Below are 22,215 nucleotides of genomic sequence, written 5' to 3' on the forward strand. Positions count from 1 at the left end.
CATTCTCTGTCTGAGTCCCAGTCAAAGCGAAAACCCTACCAGTAGTCGGCGCCCTCTTAGGCTGAGTACACTGTGAACTAATGTGACCCTCTCCATTGCAATTAAAGCACACAATGTCTGTACGATTGCAATCAGCTACAACATGACCTTTCTTACCACACCGGACACACTTCTTGATTTCCTCAGGGCAGGCGTTGCTCTTGTGGCCTTTCTCACCACAATTGAAGCACACAATCTCTGCAGCATCCTTCTTCTTAGGCCGCCTAACATCGACCATCTTCTGTTTACCTTTGTCAGCGGGGGCACTGTACGGCTTAGGACGACTCTGCTGTCCCTTGCCCTTCCTTTCATTCACTACCTTGTAGTGAGCCTTCGTATCCTCTTCCTAGATTCTGCAGCTATTAACCAAATCCTGAAAAACTCTCAGCTGTTGATACCCAATCGCCCTCTTGATGTCGGGCCTCAAACCGTTCTCGAACTTGATGCATCTCGAGAACTCAGCATTCTCTGCAGTATAGTGCGGATAGAACTTAGACAGCTCCACGAACTTGGCAGCATACTCTGTCACGGACATATTTCCTTGCTTCAGCTCAAGGAATTCGATCTCTTTCTTCCCGCGAACATCTTCCGGAAAGTATCTTCTCAGGAACTCTCTCCTGAAAACAGCCCAAGTCACAACAGCTCCCTCCTGCCCAAGGGTAGGCAGAAGAGCAACCCACCAGTCATCAGCTTCCTCGGCCAGCTGATGAGTACCAAACCGCACTTTCTGATCCTCCGTGCACTGCATAACCCGGAAAATCCTCTCAATCTCCTTAAGCCACGTCTGGGCTCCATCAGGGTCATAACGTCCTTTGAAAGTCGGAGGGTTCTTCTTCATGAACGTCTCCAACATCCTAGCTTCAGCATTCGCACCGGCATTCACGTTAGGTTGTTGTCCCACAGCTTGGGCAATAGCTTGTAGAGCAGCAGCTAACGCAGCATCGTTTCTTCCAGCCATTTCCGAGATTCTACAAAAGTAGCAACAACAACATAAGATAGTAATATAAATATTACTAATACTCGACGCGACTCTCTAATTGACCGGACGGACCGACCTGCTCTGATACCAATTGTAACACCCCGTTTTCCCAATATTTAAAATTTCTTTAAAAACATAACATTTATCAGAGTAAACATCAAACAACGGGATATCACATATAACGTAATCCAACAGTTAAATAATAATTTAACCAATATCTTAAACATTTGCAGCGGAAAATCTTAACCATAATTCATGAAACGTTTTGGCACGCAGGCCCAACAAGTATCTCAAAAGAGTTAATCAAAACAGTAAATATTCATGGCAGTTCACGTAAGAGAATGAAGCATGTTATAGCATAAAACCCCATCCCGTTACGTATCAGAGCGACCTAGACGACACAGTGAAGGCAAGGCCACTCACGACGGCAACTGCACACTAAGCACAATCACCTGCAAGTTACTCATACGAAGGGCAACATTTTCAAGCAGAAGGGGTGAGATTTCATAATAAAATAACATTAATCAATGTAATTGCGAATCATAAATTAACATCATAATCATTCCATTATTAACTTTGCATAAATGCTAAACAGTTATCACGTAATCATATATCCAATTCATTATGAACAACGTAACATAATCAATAAACACTTATCACGTAATCACATATTCATTCATTATCAACAAGGCATCTTAATCATGACAATGTGACAATGCTCCTAGACTCCTTATATGCATGTTGTACCAATCGTCATCATAAGTATTAATATACTTTAATCGTGCGGAGGACAAAGCTCCTATAAAACGTGCGGAGGACAAAGCTCCTAATATTCGTGGTGAGGACTAAGCTCAATGATATGCTATGCATGGACACATATGAACAAAACATCGTAATCAACTTATCAACATGCATCCAATAATTTGGAGCTAAACTTTATCATATAATTATGCACTTAGTTAAATAACGGAAGCAGCATAAACAGGTCACATAACAAGATGATATCATTATATCAAAGCACATAATTTGTATCATTATCACATCTTCTTATCTTGCATGAATATACAATACAATAGTTCATATTCAATTAATATTCATATAACTTAAACAACTCTACAGTCTGCATTAAACGACATCACTAGGTCTCATTACCAGTTAGGGGTTCACTCTTGATCAACAAGTGCGACGCAGATCGCATAAACACATAAACAAGTTCATCCTGGTTGTACTCGCGAGGCGAGAGTACTTACTCGCCATGGCGAGTACCACTCAACTCCCAAACTAAGGTTGTTCTGGGTTCCCTCTGATCCTACATTCATTCCTAATCAATACTAGGTATGTTCAGGTACTCAAAGGCATACAAGATTCAACTAAAAAGGTCGAAACACGAAATATGACATGCACTCTGCCTAAGCTCGCGAGGCGAGGAAGGGTTGCTCGCCATGGCGAGTTGCACCAAAAAACTCGCGAGGCGAAGGGAAGGGGCTCGCGTGGCGAGCAATGAAGTTCATCACTCGCGAGGCGTGGATCATCACTCGTCGTGGCGAGCGATGAACAGAAGCACGGGCAGACTAGGGTTTTTCTCAAAAATCCATCACACAACATGGTTCAAAGCGTGGTTTTGATTCCAGAATTCATCCTAAACATATTCTAAGGTTAAAGGACGGTTCTTTCATCAATCTAACAAGTTTTACCGTTTGATCATCAATTTTTAGGGTTTTGACCTAATTCCAAAACTTCTCTAAATCAATCCTAACTTTGTCAACTAATCATCAGAATTACAGTAAATAACATTATTGAATTATTAGTCTCACCCTTACCTTGTATGAAGAAATCGCAGCCCTCACTCTAGGTTCCTCTTCTCTTGGCTTTTTCTTCCTTTTCTCCAAAAACAGTCGTACGTACTTTATGTTTTTCTAAACTAGGTCTAACCTTTTATATCTCCTCTTAAAATACTTATCTTATCTCACTTTCTCCCCCAACACTATCTAAAATATCAAAACAGCCCTCAACTAAATATTTTATATTATTTTCAAATCTTTATTCTATTTAACAATAAAATAAATCTCATATCATAATCAAATCCTCCAAAACTCATAACTTATCACGTCATCAATCAAATCATCATAAATCATCAAAACATACCAAAATCATGCATATATTATATAATTATAATATAATCACCTAAACTCGATTAAATAAACGATTAAACGAAAGTGGGCGTTACAATTACAGCAGATGGACTTGGGTAAAATTCATTAAAAGTAAAGACTATGCATGTGAAGTGTTTAGCAGTTTCTGCACTCAAATACAATCTGAAAAAGAATTGAAAATTTTGAAAGTCAGAAGTGATCATTGTGGAGAATTTGAAAATGAGCCATTTGAACTTTTTTGTGAAAAACATGGGATTCTCCATGAATTTTCTTCTCCTAGAACTCCACAACAAAATGGGGTTGTAGAGAGAAAGAACAGAACCTTACAAGAAATGGCCAGAACCATGATCCATGAAAACAATTTAGCTAAACATTTCTGGGCAGAAGCAGTTAATACTTCATGTTATATTCAAAATAGGATCTATATCAGACCTATGTTGGAGAAAACAGCATATGAACTCTTTAAAGGAAGAAGACCCAATATCTCTTACTTTCATCAGTTTGGATGTACTTGTTACATCTTAAACACTAAAGACTATCTGAAGAAATTTGATGCCAAGGCTCAAAGAGGAATCTTTTTAGGTTACTCTGAAAGGTCAAAGGCGTACAGAGTGTATAATTCAGAAACACATTGTGTTGAAGAATCTATGCACGTAAAATTTGATGATAGAGAGCCTGGAAGTAAAACTCCAGAGCAAAGTGAAAGTAATGCAGGTACAACTGATTCTGAAGATGCATCAGAATCTGATCAACCTTCTGATTCTGAAAAGTATTCAGAAGTTGAATCTAGTCCAGAAGCTGAAATCACTCCAGAAGCTGAGTCTAATTCAGAAGCAGAACCTAGTCCAGTAGTACAGAATGAAAATGCTTATGAGGATATTCAAGATAACACTCAGCAGGTTATTCAACCTAAATTCAAGCACAAATCTTCACACCTTGAGGAGCTAATCATTGGAAGCAAAGATAGTCTTAGAAGAACAAGATCACATTTCAGACAAGAAGAGTCATTAATAGGATTGCTTTCAATAATTGAGCCTAAAACTGTTGAAGAAGCTCTCTCAGATGATGGATGGATATTAGCTATGCAAGAAGAGCTAAATCAGTTTCAAAGGAATGATGTGTGGGATCTGGTACCCAAACCTTTTCAGAAGAACATTATTGGAACAAAATGGGTATTCAGAAACAAGCTGAATGAACAAGGAGAAGTAACCAGAAACAAAGCCAGACTTGTTGCTCAAGGTTACAGTCAACAAGAAGGCATTGATTACACTGAAACATTTGCTCCAGTTGCAAGATTGGAAGCAATCAGGTTACTGCTATCCTATGCAATTAATCATGGCATAATATTGTATCAAATGGATGTCAAAAGTGCTTTTCTTAATGGTGTCATTGAAGAAGAAGTATATGTCAAACAACCTCCTGGGTTTGAGGATCTTAAGCATCCTGACCATGTCTATAAACTTAAGAAATCACTATATGGCTTGAAACAAGCTCCTAGAGCTTGGTATGATAGACTAAGTAATTTCTTAATTAGAAATGATTTTGAAAGAGGACAAGTTGACACAACACTCTTCAGAAGGACTCTTAAGAAGGACATTTTGATTGTACAAATATATGTTGATGATATAATATTTGGTTCTACTAATGCATCTCTTTGCAAAGAATTTTCTAAGTTAATGCAGGATGAATTTGAAATGAGTATGATGGGAGAATTGAAGTTCTTTCTTGGAATTCAAATCAACCAAAGTAAAGAAGGAGTATATGTTCATCAAACAAAATATACAAAGGAGCTTCTGAAGAAGTTCAAGCTAGAAGATTGTAAAGTGATGAACACTCCAATGCATCCAACCTGCACCTTAAGCAAAGAAGATACTGGAACAGTAGTAGACCAGAAGCTATACAGAGGTATGATTGGTTCTCTGTTATACCTCACTGCATCTAGACCTGATATTTTATTCAGTGTATGCTTGTGTGCAAGATTTCAATCAGATCCTAGAGAATCTCATTTAACTGCAGTTAAGAGAATCTTCAGGTATCTGAAAGGAACAACTAATCTTGGACTCCTGTATAGGAAATCCCTAGATTATAAGTTGATTGGATTCTGTGATGCTGATTATGCTGGTGACAGGATTGAAAGAAAATCAACCAGTGGAAATTGTCAATTCCTGGGAGAGAATCTGATATCCTGGGCAAGCAAAAGACAAGCAACTATTGCTATGTCTACAGCAGAAGCAGAATACATTTCAGCTGCAAGTTGTTGCACACAACTACTTTGGATGAAACATCAGTTGGAAGACTATCAGATTAATGCTAACAGTATTCCCATCTTTTGTGATAATACTGCTGCTATTTGTTTGTCAAAGAATCCAATTCTACATTCAAGAGCCAAGCATATTGAGATCAAACACCATTTTATCAGAGACTATGTTCAAAAAGGGATTTTAGATATACAATTCATTGATACTGAACATCAATGGGCTGATATATTTACAAAACCTTTATCTGTTGAAAAATTTGATTTTATTAAGAAAAATTTGAACATGCATTTTGTGTCTGATTGAAAAATTGCTTGCCTCTGAATAAGAAGTTTGGTTCTGAAGTCTATTCAGAATCATTTAGTCCATCAGAAGCTCTTAACTGAGGTTCTGAGGAAAATGTGCTTCTGAAGATGACGTCAGCACTAAGACTTCAGAAGCGGTATTCTTTGCTTCTGAATAGCAAGGCTAGTGGGAACGTTGGCAGTTACTTTTTGTAACAGCTGTCCCATTACCCAAAAGTTAGTTTTTTGAAAAGTCTCTGACGTGGTCTATTTGTATTGGAGTATAACAAAAAGGGCAATGATGTTTTATTTGCTTTTAAACATACTAACACGCGCCCCCAATTTGTCATTAATGCTATGTTTGTTTGTCTCTTTTGAATTGCAAACGTTTTACTTAAAAACACTAAGTCAATTCACACACTACTCACTTCACAACAAACACTTTCATTTCTTTTCTAAACCTTCGTTGCTAAGAAACTTCAAAACCCTAGAACCCTCTTCAATCTTCAATCAATCAATGGAAAGTTCAAGTTCTGCTCTTGGTTCATCTTCAAACATGGAAATAGATACTCCTGCGTATGAGATAAAAGGAAGGACCATGTCTATTGAAGAATGGGAGTTAATCATTCAAGCAGAAAACCCAGTGGATTTCGCCTCCTTAACCCACCATGGATGCGACCTGGTAAAGTTCTACAAGAAACAAAAGTTAATGGGTTATTTCAGTCTTCTCAATGGTCCAACGTATGAAGTTCTGGTCAAACAATTCTGGGTAAGGGCTTCAATCTTTGACATTGATGCTGCTAGACAGGAAGAAGCTCAATTGATTTTGGTTGATCCTACTCTGAAGGGAAAAACCAGAGAAGAAATGGGTCTACTCTCCTTCACTAGTACAGAGATAAGATCAAATGTCATGGGTATTCCTGTAACCATAAATGAGCAGATTATTGCTCAAGCCATGGGAAGGGATACCTCTGGCAAGTACTTTGGAGAAGAGATTCCTAATCCAAGAACCAGCCCCTGGAAGGAAATTGTTAATTACACCATCTATGGATCTAAGGATGTTAAACCTTACAGCACCTTGAGCATTGAGAAGAAGTTGCTGCTGAAAATCCAAAATGAGAACATCTTTCCCAAAGGTGGAGGAAGTGATCAACCTTCACTTGGACACAAGGTTTTCCTGGATCACACCATCACTCAAGAGACCACGATGAATGTTCCTAAGTACATGTTCAAGTACATGATCAAGGAACTAAAGAAGAGTCAGATGGAGAACAGGAAGTTTGTTCCTTATGGAAGGCTGCTCTCTGTAATTTTTCAAGAAGGAGGAATACTAAGTGCCTTGAAGGATGTTGGCATTTATGATAACTAGAAGTTGGGAGCAGTCACTGGAAAGATAATCAATGGATCAACTCTTGTGAAGATGAAATTGATTCCAACAAATGCTCACAAGAAACTAGATTCTGATATGCATGAATCTGATGTCATATCTGATCTAGTCACTCATCACATCCCTATCTGCAAGAAGGATCCCCTGGATGTGCAAAGGACTTACATCATGGACTTCTACAAAACTTACAAGAAGAAGATTGACTTGAAAGATGTCCCTGAGGAGATGTATGGTGGTGCTTTGCCTGTCGCCAAAGGCAGAAAGTCCAAGAAAAAGCAGATCACCAAGGAGGAGTATCTTGCTGATGATGCTACTGAGAAGGGTACTCAGAAGCATCAAAAAGCTAAGAAGGAAAAATCAGCAATGTCCACTATTCAAGAGGAAGTGGAGGACTTGGATGAAGTCCCACTTATCAGGAAAAGGAAAAGGAGTGCTCAAGAAATAGCAGAACAGCTTGCTTCTGAACGAGCTGCTTCTGAACAAGCTAATTCTGAAAAACCTCTAAGTCCTAAGAAGAAAAGAGAAGCTGCTCTTTAAACCATCAGAAACAAGAGAACAATAGATCTAAAAACTGCTGAAGGTAGCAAAGAAGATCAAGCTGAACAGCCAGAAGAAGAGCCATGTGCTAAAAAGGCTAAGAATAAGCCTAGTGTTATGCCAATGTATGTTCCTACAGCAGAACAATGGCTATATGCTAGGAATTAACACGCCAATCCAAGTTTTAATTTGTTGTCAGAGATCACCAAAAATAGGACAATGAATAATTAAGTGGTCTATTGTTTCATTTTGTCCACAACCTGTAACACATAATTGAGAATCATGAGAAATAACATCTCGTCACACCAAGTTATCCTTTGTTGGCCACGCGCAAATAGAGACTTTCAAAGGAGCACTCTTATGCCACGGAGCATCCGAACCAACATCATAGTTGTGCATCTCCTGCCGCATGAGCATTTGATACACACCACGAACAGTGTACCTATCACCAATGTTGGGCCGCCAAAGCCAGACATCTGATTCAGTATCCTGCAAAGTAACAGTAGTAAGTAAATTCCTAATCTCCACTACCAACTCCTCCTCCCAAGCTAACAAACGTCGCCTCCACCTCCAAGCCTCTCTATTTTCACCCCAACCAAAAATGTTCATCTCTCCCACTGACAGGTCCTTATGAATCGATAAATCATACAACCTCATAAATCTCTCCATGAACGACACTGTCCCTAACCAACAATCCGACCAAAAGAAAGTATTTAAGCCATTGCCTAAAGGTTTTGAGATACTTTCTTCGAACCAACTACCTCCTTCCACGCCTACACCATTTTGAATTTTAATTATCTCCCTCCACCAAGCTGAACCCGTCACACCCCCTCCTTCAACCGACCACCTTGCTCCCCATATCGAGAGGACAACACCCTAAACCATAAACCCTCCCTATCCACTAAACACCTCCAACACCATTTACCAAGAAGAGCAATATTAAACTCATGTAATCTCCTTACCCCCAATCCACCAACCCGCTTATTCGTGCAAATAGTATTCTAGTCTACCCAGGCAATTTTTCTATGATCCTCACCTCCACCCCAAAAAAATTTAATTAAAATAGATTTAATGGAAGAGATTATACCTGCGGGAGCTCTGAAAAAAGAAAGGGTGTAAACAGGCAGTGAAGACAGGACAAACTTAAGGAGAATCAAGCGACCACCGTAAGATAAATTTCTACTTTTCCAAATATATAGCATTAATTTTTTTTATTGAAAAAGATAAGAGTAATTGACAAAGGGTATAATTGAAAAATCATACATTTAAAATATCAAAACGACGGTTAAATAGAAACGAAAAATCCACACTAAAACGACACTTAAAAAGGATCGGAGGGAGTATCATTTTTCTGCAGAAATTTGATTAAGGGTATAATTGAAAATGAAAATGGCAGTCCAAAACTATTTATTCCCCTTATATAGGGGTGTGCAAAAATGTGGTTAACTGAACTGTTTTGGGCCTTACATAGTATTTTTGGTTTGCCCTTAAAATTGGAAGAAATGGTTTTGGACTACCCTTTTCATAAAGAATTCTGCTCTTCTCCCAACACATTTTGCTCGCGCCCAACTGAAATATCGAAAATATCAATGTGTTACTTAATTAATGCAAGTGTTAAAATATGTGCAACTTAAGTCACGTAGCGTGAGTTAAGTAGCGCAGTGTGACTTAACTCACGCTGCGTGTTGTTTTAAAGACAAGCAGAACCTCATTTCTCATCTTAAATCTCAAAAATTTCTCTCAAATTACCCAAATCCAAAATTCTTTCAAGTTCAAATCAAACCACACTCCATTAACAAGTAAGTTTTCATAATCAAACACCATTAACATTTTATGTTTATATCTTAGATTTTTTCTCTTAAATTAGAAATTTTTTAGATTTAGGGTTTGTAACGCCCTAGTTGTTATTTTATTATTTTTAGAATTGTTTAGAGTCTTTTGGGTGTTTTTAATTAATTTATGTGATTTATGTAGTGTGTAGTATTTATTTATATAACTTATTTAATATAAATAGAATAATAAAAATAATAGAATTATTTAGGAGGTTAGGGATTAATTAGAAATTAATAATAATAAGGGAGGTTTTAATGAAAAAGGGGAAGTTATAGTTTTGAGAAGTTAAGGAAAGAAAAGTCAGAAACAGTTTTAACGTGAAAACAAGTGGGAGAGGAAAAAGCTAGGCAAGGGAGAAGACCAAGAGAGAAGAGCTTAGGTATTGATTTGCTGCACTTTATCTTTGCAATTCTAAGGTAAGGGTGGGATTATCTTTCAATAGTTATAATATATGATTTCTGAAAAATTAATCAATTTAACTGTTCTTAAGGTAAAATTGGGAAATTTAGGGTTAATGATGATTCTGAAGAAAATGTGTAAGGATCAGGTTTATAATGTTGTATTTGATGATTAGTATGATTTCCTAAACTATATTGTTGATATTAATCATAATTTGGAGTGAAAATAGAATATGATAGATGAATTTTGGAAGTTCTGAATGAATGTTTGATTGGAGTTAATTGTTGTTGTTGATGCTAATTTGCTGTTTCTTTGATGTCTGGTTGTATATAGGACTCGTAAACATTTCAGGAAAACATTTTGGGTGATCAGGGGATTAAAATTGGGTTTTTGGAGTGAGGAGAAGTCTGAAAATCGTAGCTGTTACCCTGCCCAGATGAGTGGTCGCTTAAGCGAACATCCCATCGCTTAAGCGAGCGATCACGATCGCTACCCAGATTTTGCTAAAGCCAGGTCGCTTAAGCGACCAGTGAGCGAGCCGTAAGCGTAGAATTAATTTAGATATGACATTGTGTTCGCTTAAGCGAACTGCGAGCGAACCGTGAGCGAGCGAGGACCTCAACCTTGTGTGAGCTGGTCGCTTAAGCGAGCTACTCGTCGCTTAAGCGAACTGAGTGTTAGTCAGCCCTTTTCTGAATTTTGCTTCATGCACAAGGTAATTTTGTGAGTACTTCTAGGTGTTTCCTCTAGCTTGTATGACCTTTGTATAGACATAAAATCCTACTTATTCCATGATGATATTTAGTTGGTTAACTTTGTAAATTTTGAAGATATTGGAATACTTGAATCAAGTGAATGAACATGTTGCATTAAGGAGTGGTGAGTCATATGAGTACATATGCATTAGTCGTTGAGTTGTATGTAGATATACACTAGTGGAGTCAGTTGCATAAGCATAAAAATGATGTTATGATGAGGACTTCGGTCCTGGAACGCCTTGTCGTTCAAAATGATGGAACACTATGTGTTCAAAACGATGTTATGATGAGGACTCATGTCCTGATAAAAGAATGCTTTAACCATTCTATAAAGATGAGAGCTTCGGCTCTGTTATGGTACCACATGCATAGTTGCATTGTTGAGGAGTCTTAGTAGAGTTGTCATGTCTTGCATGAGTCTTAGAAGTGAAGTCGAGTGGTCGCATGAATCATTGTTACTGTTGCCATTATTGTTGGATGATGAAGTTGTTAATGATGCTATATTATGACTGCTGAATGATTATGATGATAGGGTGTTAGATTTATTTATGTTATTATATATTATCATTATTGTTTGAGAATCTCACCCCTTCTGCTTGAAAATGTTGCCTTTCCAATGGGTAACTTGCAGGTGATCCTGAGTAGTAGGTGGTGGCTCACAGTGTCTAGGGCTCTGATACGTGGGATGAGATTTTATTGCTTGAATTCTTTTCTATGTATCAATTTTGAAATATTACTGATGTAGCCCTTTGGTGATCGACTTTTATGTTGAAATGACTTTTATGCAAAGAATAATTATTGTAGACTGAATGATGTTGCAAACAATTCGCTGCGAGTTTAATGACAATTTTATGAACGACGTTTGATTAAATAGATTTTTATATACTCTCTATTTAGTAAATTTTAAATGAAGAAATGTAGCATGCCTGTTATGATTACTCTGATTATTGATGTATTATTATTAATTAAATTTGTTTTGGGAAACGGGGTGTTACAGGGTTTGTTTAAAATTTTGGTTTTTTTGGCAAGAGATCATACAATGTTTACATGAAAATGACTTGTGTTGCTTAAATGTTTAGATGTTTGCATGTTTATGTTGTAGTTTTGAGTTTTAGAGAATTTTTTTAGATTTAGGGTTTGTTTAAATTTTGATTTTTTTTTTTTTGCAAGAAATGATACAATGTTACATGTAAATGACTTATATTGTTTAGATGTTTGCATGTTTATGTTGTAGTTATGAGTTTTAGGGTTTATATATATTTTGCACTCCAAATTTTTGATGAAATGTTTGAATGAGTTTTTCATTGAATGTTTTTAATTTCTTAGAGAATTGGAGCAATTCTTACTTAGTCAAAACCAGGGGCGGTTTCACCGCCCGGCGACCTCGGGATCGATCGATAATCAGTGGCGGATCTTCCTTGGAAGCCATGGTACCACAAGGGTTCTATATATATTATATCCGGTATATTATTTACATCATTTTCCAGTTAGCATAGTGGAAAAACAATTGCTTTTTCTCCCTTCTGTATATATTTACTTTTTTGTCAAAAAAGGTCCATCAAGGGTTTCAAAGACACACCCCCAACGCCATATTCATGTAAATTATACCACTACAGTAGTTAACATTTTTGATAAATTCTTCAAACAACTTAATATATATTTCATAAACTTTTGGTACCCCCAAGAAAATAACTCAAGATCCACCACTGTCGATAAATCCTTCAAACAGCTTAATATGACGATCCTTTTTTATTTTGATTTATGACTTTTATATTTTTTTTTTGAAGGAAAGAATTTATATATATTATACCACATGTGAATTTGCGATAACTTTTCTGCTTAGGCTCTATATAATTCCTGGCTCCGCCCCTGATCAAAACCCTAAATAAAAAATATTTGAACAAAGATAAATAATCTAAACAATCATTTTTTACTCTTATCCTTGAATATCTTTAAAATTTTCTTCTCTATTGTGTCCGCCTAAGTATTTTCAATTTGTATTTGCGACCAACTATAACTTACTCTATGAATTCGATGAAAATTCATGTAGTATCGTTTGATCTTAATCACACGGTGACCAAGCATTGAACAAACAAACTAAGGACACTCTCTTAGCATACGCCTATATGGCGGTGGAGTTTAATGAGGATTTGAGCTTTGGGCCCTTCTCGTAACTAAAATAAATTTAATTTTTTTTTGTATCACTTGTGACAGCTGAAGGATAATAGGATATCTACTAATATCATAAGAAAACTTATTACTACCATGTCTCCCAAATTACCCTTCTTAATTCTCACTAAATCGTATAATTGTCATTAGCTCTCTTTAATCAATGTTGAGAATCTTCTAATCTTTTAATACACACCCAATCATCGAGTAAATAGGCAATTATCTCCTGATGTAAGTTTCGTCAATTACCCCGTGATGTAAGTTTCGTCAATTACCTCCCTGAAATTAACAAAACTTCAATTAACCCCTTGAAATTGCACAACGTTAATCAATTTACTCCTTCCGTCAATTTTTTTTTGTTAGTGAACATGACATTTTGCAAATACCCCTTGAAGTTTTGCACTTATGTTCAAAATGCCCCCCCAACTTAAAAATTTATATTATTTTTTTCTTAAAGACAAACAATTAACCTTATTCACCTTATTCTTTCTTAACCATGTTGTATTTTTATGGAAGAATACACTATTATAAATAATACATGTAGGACACTTGTGATTAGATCTAAGTAAGAAGTTATGAACTAACTTAAACAATAGTAAACTAAAATAAATATGTATAATACATTGAATATTAACTTAGAATACACTTCTTCAAAATACATGAAAATTGTAATTCTAGTCTTACTATATAAAATCATAAATGATAAAGTGACACAAAAAATTAAACACAAAATCAACACCGTATAACTATACTTATTTTTGCACTTTTTTATTTTTTTCCTTTCCCTCTTCCTTTCTCCACTTCTGCAACTCAGTGTTCAATTCTCTCTTCCCTCCCTCTTCTCCGTTACTCTTCTCTCCTCTACAACTCTATCTCACCATAAATCTCTCTCCGGTGACCACTCACGGAACCACACCGTAAGATTAGAGTCAGACCCGAGACAGAGAAGATCGTCGTCGGATAAGGGAGAAGTGAGGAGATCGTCGGCGGCGCGACGTCTCCAGAATTGGACGGATCAAAGGGACGACGAGGTTCGTTATTGATGAGGATGATGGTGGTGAACAGATCTCCGGCGGCGGAGTGAGAAGAGGAGGTCGTCAACGCCGTCAACGCCGCGAGTTCTAGATCCGAACAAATGGAAGGGACAACGCGGTGGTGGTGATCACTAATGAGGACGGCGGTGGTGAGAGAGGGTGGTCGTGGTGATGAAGCAAAAGATGGTGGAAGAATATAGAGGGAAGGACGCAGAGAAGAGAGGAAGAAGATGGAGTGTGTTGTTTTTACAAAAATGCCCCTGCTTTTATATCTGAAATGTCTAAACTGCCCATAGTGTCTGTATTGTGTCCAAATTTATGTGTTCAGTTATCATTGCTGATATAAAATAGAGTTAAAAAAGTTTTACTACCACAAAATGAACGTACAAAGGAGTTTTTTCTAGGGATAGATGATTTCACACATTTGAACCAATTACATATATAAAAAAAAGTTGAAAAAGGAATGTGAAATTTTAAATTGCGGTTGCAGTAGTGACTGCCATTACGATGCAAACCTCGATATTATCGAGAAATACGGTTAAATGTTGCCATAATTATGGTTGTGATGTCGTTGTGGATACATCTAAAACTTTTATATTGCGGTTGCGAAATAATCACCAAGAATATTCAAACGTGATCAACAAAAATAAAGGAGAATTGCAAGAAAAGATGATTTCTTGGGAATATGAAATGTGATCAAAGCATAGATTAGGACAAATTGAGTAAGGAAAAAAAATGAAAAGATATAAACATTTGATACCATGCTTCACCCCACGTTTTTTTTATCCAGCCACAATAAAAAAAATTAAATAATATAAATTTTTAAATTCGGGAGGTATTTTGCACATAAGTGCAAAACTTCATGGGGTATTTGCAAAACGTCATGTTCACTAAAAAATTTAACGGAAGGGATAATTTGATCAACGTTGTGCAATTTCATGAGGTAATTGAAGTTTTGTTAATTTCTGAAAGGTAATTGACGAAATTACAATTTTAGGAGGGTAATTGCCTATTTCCTCCCAATCATTTTAGTTTCCCTATCAATTTTTACTGCGCCCATGTACACCATTTGTTTTCCCATTGTTTCTCCAACACATTCATTTAATAATACAACATTTTCCTTTTTCTTATACTCCAAATTTTTTTACAGAGGAACTTCGACTACTGAAGTCTGCATAACAACGTTTCTTCTCCTTCTTTTTTAAGAAAATTTGTGGAAAGAGAGTGGGTATGAACCAACACTAAGTGAAATAGAGTGCAACCAATAAATACCATTAACAAGGAACTATAGTCAAATTTGCTCACAAAAAAAAAAGGAACTATAGTCAAATGTTTTATTTTTTATTTTTTAAATATGCTATAGTCAAATGCTTTGTAATTATAAATGATTTATATTAAGACATTTTATATTAAGATTTAAGATTCATCAAGGATAGCTGTCACAAGGATGAGAGAGATGACTACCCTCATTCCATTTAGCACCAGAATATTCATAATAGTTTAACCGTCTGATGGGATAACGTTTAAATAGTTAAACGGATGAGGGCAGGGACCTCTCATTAGGCTTAGCTAAATGGTCCAATCCATCACGGTCCATTTAGAAAGAATATCTCAATCACACATATTCATCAACTAATTAGTGCTTAACACAATATACCATAATTTATATTATAACATTAACTTATAATAATTGATTATTGTCAATCCATAATTGATTAATTAAATAATTAATCCAACAATCTCCCACTTGGATGACAATACTCAATTACTAAAAGAATAAAAAAATTCACCTGACATAAAGAATTTAAATTTTAAAATTATATGTATGGTCAAAGCATTAGTTCGAAAGAGAAGTGACTTTAATACTGCAGAAATTGAATTCGATAGGGAAAACAAATCATACAGGTCAAAGACTTACTTTTCTAATAACCCAAAATATCATAGACTTAATCAAATCATTATGAGTTACAATACTCATTTATATAAGTATGTGGTTAGTGGTTCTGCCAATGAGTTTTCAATTCCATAAAAATCATATATCCACATAGGTATAAGAATAGTAATTATTTTTATGGATAGCCTATAAAGAGAGAGAGAGAGTAATTACATTTAGTCAAAATCAATAAATGTTCTTTGATATTCAATTAATCCAAATTTTAGCAAAACATGTGACTATGAAAATCCATAAGAAAATAGGAAATCCAAGAATCTCCGAAAAAGAAAATAATATATGGATTGATATGGCCACTAGAATGTCTATAATGAACGAACATTTATGATTATATCAGTTTATAAGTACTTCAAGAACACAATATCATACTCGATAGGAGTATTGATATTATACATTGTACTTATTATTTATTACCTCATAAAATGTGGAATGTTGGTAAAAGAGAAATCACAATATTATTTGGATGCAAAGAGGTTATTGTGCATATTCCAACAAAATTGACTTAAGCATCCAATTATGATGCTTATTGAGATTAAAAGAATTTTAATACATATCTCAATATAATAGAATGAGACTAAAGTTTAAAGTCTCTTAAACTATGCCATATTTTATAGTGTGCACAAAAGTATATGACAATGACAAGAATTTTAAATTGTATGTATATAGTATTGTGTACCCATTTATCTTGATCTTACATATATACTCCCTCCGTTTCATAATACTTGTCCATTTTAGAGAATAATTTTGTTTCAAAATACTTGTCACTTTTAAGTTTCAATGCAACATTAATTATTGACTTGTCAATAATACCCTTGCATGTTTATTGTAGAGAGAGAAAAAAGTAAAATGAAATAATAAATGATTAAGGGTATTATAGAAAACACACATATATTTTCATCAAAAATAACAAAATTTATTTGGTTTCTTGGTTAGTGCAATTTCACCAAAATGGACATGTATTTTGAAACGGAGGGAGTATGAACAAGAGTGAGATTTCTCATTTGAACTCATAGTATATAATATTGTGTACACACTCCCACTGATCCCATATATATATAAACAAGACTGAATGAGATTCTCATTAGTGATCACTAACATAGAAAGATTATAATAATTGATTATTGTCGATGATCTATAATTGATTAATTAAATAATTAATCCAATAGGTTAAACATATATTAACCCTCAATTCTTCACCTTCATCAACAAATTCATAGTCAATACCGATGACAAACCTTTTCCCTTCTTTTTTGAATCTTGAATTCCGATAACAACAACAAAGAACTATGTTACTTCACCTTACTCCAATTTATTATGTGACTCTTTTTCTATTTTTTCATCCCAATCACAAAATTAGGATTTATAGGGAAACTGATGAGAAGTTGAGCATTTGTGTTTTTTTTTTATTTAAATTTTCCATCAAAAAGATTGTTCAATTCATTACACATAGATATAATTAAGCTTTGATTAGAATTTCGATGATTTGTAGAAACTTATGGACAATGATGAATATATGGGTTTGAGAAAACATTTATTTGTTGATTGTGTTAGAGAAGAGAATGAGGAAGATAAAGGATTAGAGAAAGAAGAGAAGGACAGAGAGAATAGGGAAGAAGAGAAGACAGGGAATCATGAGAGAGGAGAAGAACCATGTGAAAAAAAAAAAAAATCAAGATTTTTATATTGTATTGATTTTTGTTTAGTTTATTTTTTTTTTATTTGTAATTTATACAAAGTAAAGTTTTTTATGTTGCATGTCACTTCTACGTTTATTCTCAATATTTTTATTGTTTTTTCTATTTTCTAAAACAAATATTTGATTTGACATAAATATCTCAATAAACTTTTGATTTTATTCATTAAATATTTTATTTAATTTTTTTTTATTCAATTTCTAATATTTTATTTTTTGAGGTAATTCCTAATATTTTTGTAACACCCATACTAAACGTATCTAGAAAGTTTAGCATGTGCATTATCTTTAGTACTGGATATATTAAAATTTACAACATAAATTCTTCAAATTAATATTTTATACAGCAATGTGCGTTCGTACAATCAACATCACCCTACTACTACTCCAAAACATAGAAAATACATCATTGAAATCCAAACATCCTGCAGCGGTACGAACGGACACTTGCTGGATATCCATCCGGCTACAAGCTTGCTAAGTCCTTGCCATATCAACCTGCTAATCTGAAACAAATAAGGATTGGGATGAGACATAATGTCTCAGTGAGTTCTACCTAACCCTAGGCTATAGGTAACATCAGGGAAAACCTATGGTCACCACGTGTCTACAATACAACCTGCCGGTTGATTATACGTATGTGGGCTTGCTTGCCTAGACGGTTGTGTATACTAGATCCGTCGTAGGTTCTTTGCATCTTAGTTCAAAGGTCTTGTCTTGCTCTTCATGTCATGGAGGTCAACGGAACCTAGAACCGCTATGTCAAGATACGATAAACGCATCCAAACCTAAACATAAGTCATTCATGACATGATCCTAAACCGGACGATCAGGGAATACTAAAATCGTCTTATGTATAACTTCTTGGTCTTATCTTGATTCCTAAACTTATACATAACTTGCATCTTATCGTAAACGTAAGCATATCATTTCATGTTCATTCATTATGTTAGCGGTGAGCAAACAAAATTATCTGAGTTCATTTCAGGGTAAGGATTAATCCCGAGTGGAGTAACCCCGGAAGTTAATCCCTTACTTGACCGACGAAAACCTAGCTAAGGTATATCAGACTCCCTCAGTGACGTGCGAGCCTACCATGCGGAGCGTATCCCGTTCCCCTTGTGAGAACCTCTCGTATCCCCCTTGGCGTGGATAGCATAAAGACACGACACCTACATCTTACTTTATGGTCTTGACCATATATGATACTTGTCTTAGTACTTGCTTGCTTAGTCATTCTTGCTCATAGTGAAAAGACTATAACTATCAATTCACTACCTAACTTGCTTAAGGTTCCTGCTAACTTTCTAGGTTCTCGACGGTCTATGCCGAGGCTTTATGCTTTTTCCATTCTTAGTTTATCGCTACCCGAATAAACATACACAACTCTCTTATGCCATTCTTGAGGTACATGTTAACATTGTCCATGATCTTCGGTTCAAGAATCGTTTGATGTTAAGTGCATTGCTTAGATGTTGTTTAGGGGTTATAAAGTCGAAAAACATCACAAGAAAAGCCTGGACTGCACTACAGGCCCCAAGATGAGCCAACAAGCCAAAAGAAAGTTGGCAAGGGCAGAGGGGTTTCGCCATTAGCGAAATTCATCTGGGCAAGTTCTGGAACATTTCGCTATTAGTGAAATATTTCGCGAATAGCGAGTTTCTTCGGGTCTGTGATGCAGATTTTGGATTTTTAACCTAAACATCATCCAATCTGATCCTGCAATGCATCATACACATCCAACAACTTGTATAAACATTAGAAAACACCTTACATGGCAATTTTAACATATAACAACAAGATTGGCATTTGGGCACTAAAATCGAATCATAGCAATTTAGCCTAAGATCATGTTACCTCGCTAGAATTACACAAACCCAAAGGTGGTAAACTATCTATAGAACTCACCTCTAACATTCTCCGCAGCTTTGTACATAGTTCCGTCTGAACTCAGACTCCATTTCTGCACCTCCTCGCTAGACGATACTTCATGCTTACTTCGGCGAGTTGTCGCATGTGAACCCCGATTCTGCTCAAATCCTACATCAGGTCCTTTACTTCAAAGTTGTCTCCAGACCTCAATTCTGAACCCGAACTTAGTGAAACTAACGTCAAAACGTCGGGAATTGAATTAGCTATCGGTAGCCACAACAACCGCTTGAATCCGAATCACAGTAAGAGAGTTCTTGCCGTTTCGGTGGAGCCATGTTCCAAAATCCGTAACCAGAATCCAGCAGAAATTACCAAACTTTAAACATGTTTTCCAAACTCGTTTCTAATCTGAATTATACGAAATTTGTGTCCAAACTGTAGGGAATTGAATGGAGAATCTAAAACTTCAATAATTACACAAGTCTGAGGTACCCAGAAACAGCAGTAACTCGATTACACCAGTACTGTCATGAATTTTTACTCATGTTTCAAAGGTACAAGCATAATCTCTTTTAACTATAACAACTCAACCATAAATAGCTTAATTCTCACAACAATTCCAGCACCAACGACAAAAACAATGTTAAGCTATAAATTAACATTCTTAAAACAGCTTATTTTTATTACCTTATACATTTCCAAGCAAAACCCAAAATCACAAGCTTAAACCCCCACTTTTACACACCCAAGCTTCTAACTTCAAACTTTCTTGCTAGAAACTTAATCCTAAAGCCAATCCAAAGCTCAATTGAACACCCAATAATGCATGCAAGGCCACATCTAAGCTTGATTGCAAAAATGAATTTAGATTATATTTTTTGTTATATTGTTCGTGTCATTGAAATAAATAATTTTGGTTTGTTATAACTTAAAAGCAACAAACATTTATATTTTTAGTTTTAATCAAAATCAAAATTTCCAAAAAACAAACACAGTTCATAATTTTTAAACGTTAGCGCAATAAAAAGAGCGGAAAGACGGACACGTAAGTGTCATTATACAATATGTAGTCTGTTGAGATATTTTTTCTACATAAAATATTAGGAATTTAATAAAAAAAAAATTAATAAGATATTTAGAGGATAAAATCAAAAATCTATTGAGATATTTTTGTCAAATAAAATATTAATTTTTATTTAATTTAGGGAATAAAATATTAGTTTTAAAACATAAAAAAAATAATAAAAATATTGAGAATAAATGTGGAAGTCACACATGTCATCTACCTCAATTCCTTAAGGATTAAGTTAATAACAACCTAATCTATAATAACCTCTAAAAAAAAACCTAAAAGAACTACTATAAATACTCCACGGGTGCATATTTTGTTCTTCTGAGGAATCCTTGTTTTCGTGGCTTTTGTTCTCTTGAAGAAAGCTGTTGTTCGGCGCTTAAAATTAAAGAAGAATGATAAAAAACAAAAGAATAAGGTTGCTTGAAGAATTGCCTGAAGGGTGCATCGCGACGATACTATCTTGTAGGACTCCGGTTGATGCTTGTAGGCTCTCTATCCTTTCAAAGTCTTTCCGTTCTGCAGCCGATTCCGACACCGTCTGGGACCGTTTTCTTACTTCCGACTCTATCATCTTACAATCTCCTTCACTGGCAAACACTTTTACCAAAAAAGATCTCTACATGGCTCTATCTGATCGCCCTATCATCATCGATCAGGGTACAAAGGTATTTTATTTTTTTATCTTTCTGTTATACCAGTTTTTTTTTTTATAGTTGTTTTCGATATTTGTTATTTTATTTTTGTATATGTTGAAATGCAGAGCTTTCAATTGCAAAGAAAGAGTGGACAGAAGTGTTACCTGCTTGCTGCTAGATCTCTCACCATTGATTGTCGTAACGTGGACGGTGAGAAAGAGTGGATTCCCATGCATGATTCTAGGTTAGTTCTTTATTTTCAGTTTTTCTTTAAACTGTGTGTTTTTTTTTTTTAAGGGTACGTAGTCTCGTGACTAGAAATTCACCATTTAAAGTGATTTTATTTTCTATGTCTTTTGATTGGTCTTGTTACCCTCATTAAGCGATGCCATATAAATACTCATGAATCACTTTCAACTTTTATTTCTTTCTAAATTCCTGAATTCTTATCTTTGCAACGTTTTGCACAATTTTTACAGGTTCCCGGAAGTTGCTAAGCTCAGTCTTGTGTTCTCGCATGAAATTCGTGGTATTATTAAGACTCTTTCCTTGTCCCCAAATACTCAGTATGCAGCTTATCTCGTCTTCAAGATAATTGATGCCTGTGGAAGTAAGAACGAACCCGTGAACTTTTCTGTCGGTGTCAGTGGTGGCAACAGAAGTATTAAATCTGTTTGTTTGGATCCAAACTTGGAACATAGGACGCACAACAACGAAGCAGGATTGCAACGTCCTAGTGTTAGATGTGATGGATGGTTGGAGATTGAGATGGGAGAATTCTTTAATTCAAGCCTCAAAGATGAAGAAATCCACATGAGTGTTATCCAGAGGAGTGGTACGTGGGTGAGGGGAAATTTGTTTATTGAAGGAATCGAAGTTAGGCCTAAGTATGGCAATTAAGCAATATTCATTTAATTGTACGGTCCTGTTGTATTTGAAGTCCACATAAGTTGTATTACTTGTAATTATAATAATTATTTTTATATTATTATCATAATTTTGGGATAATTGTGTTTTACCTTATATCGTAATACAATATTTAGTGATTGAATATGTTCTAAAATGTGATGTTACTTATGAGAAATTATACTGATTTAGATTATAAAGTTTGAAAAACATATTGACAACAATCAATATAGTTTGGGTTGTTCTGCTAATGTTT

General features: G+C 35.3%; 1 protein-coding gene across 1 annotated transcript; it reads left to right on the plus strand.

Annotated features, from left to right (window-relative positions):
- The first annotated feature begins 20,732 nt into the window (after positions 1-20,732).
- LOC25490666 (putative F-box protein PP2-B12) lies at positions 20,733-21,983 on the plus strand. The gene is made up of 3 exons (XM_013604288.3): positions 20,733-21,083; positions 21,179-21,297; positions 21,533-21,983. Exons 1-3 carry the CDS (start codon positions 20,811-20,813, stop codon positions 21,951-21,953), a joined length of 813 nt encoding a protein of 270 aa, XP_013459742.1. The 5' UTR covers positions 20,733-20,810; the 3' UTR covers positions 21,954-21,983.
- Positions 21,984-22,215: the final 232 nt, after the last annotated feature.

The sequence above is a fragment of the Medicago truncatula genome, chromosome 3 (genome assembly GCF_003473485.1).
Source record: "Medicago truncatula cultivar Jemalong A17 chromosome 3, MtrunA17r5.0-ANR, whole genome shotgun sequence".
Lineage (NCBI taxonomy): Eukaryota > Viridiplantae > Streptophyta > Magnoliopsida > Fabales > Fabaceae > Medicago > Medicago truncatula.

What these genes read in the sequence shown, in the direction of transcription:
- LOC25490666 (XM_013604288.3), top strand. Translation starts at nt 20,811, where the DNA reads ATGATAAAAAACAAAAGAATAAGGTTGCTTGAAGAATTGCCTGAAGGG. An exon ending in TCATCGATCAGGGTACAAAG is followed by an intron (nt 21,084 to 21,178) that starts GTATTTTATTTT and finishes GTTGAAATGCAG; the next exon opens with AGCTTTCAATTGCAAAGAAA. An exon ending in ATTCCCATGCATGATTCTAG is followed by an intron (nt 21,298 to 21,532) that starts GTTAGTTCTTTA and finishes CAATTTTTACAG; the next exon opens with GTTCCCGGAAGTTGCTAAGC.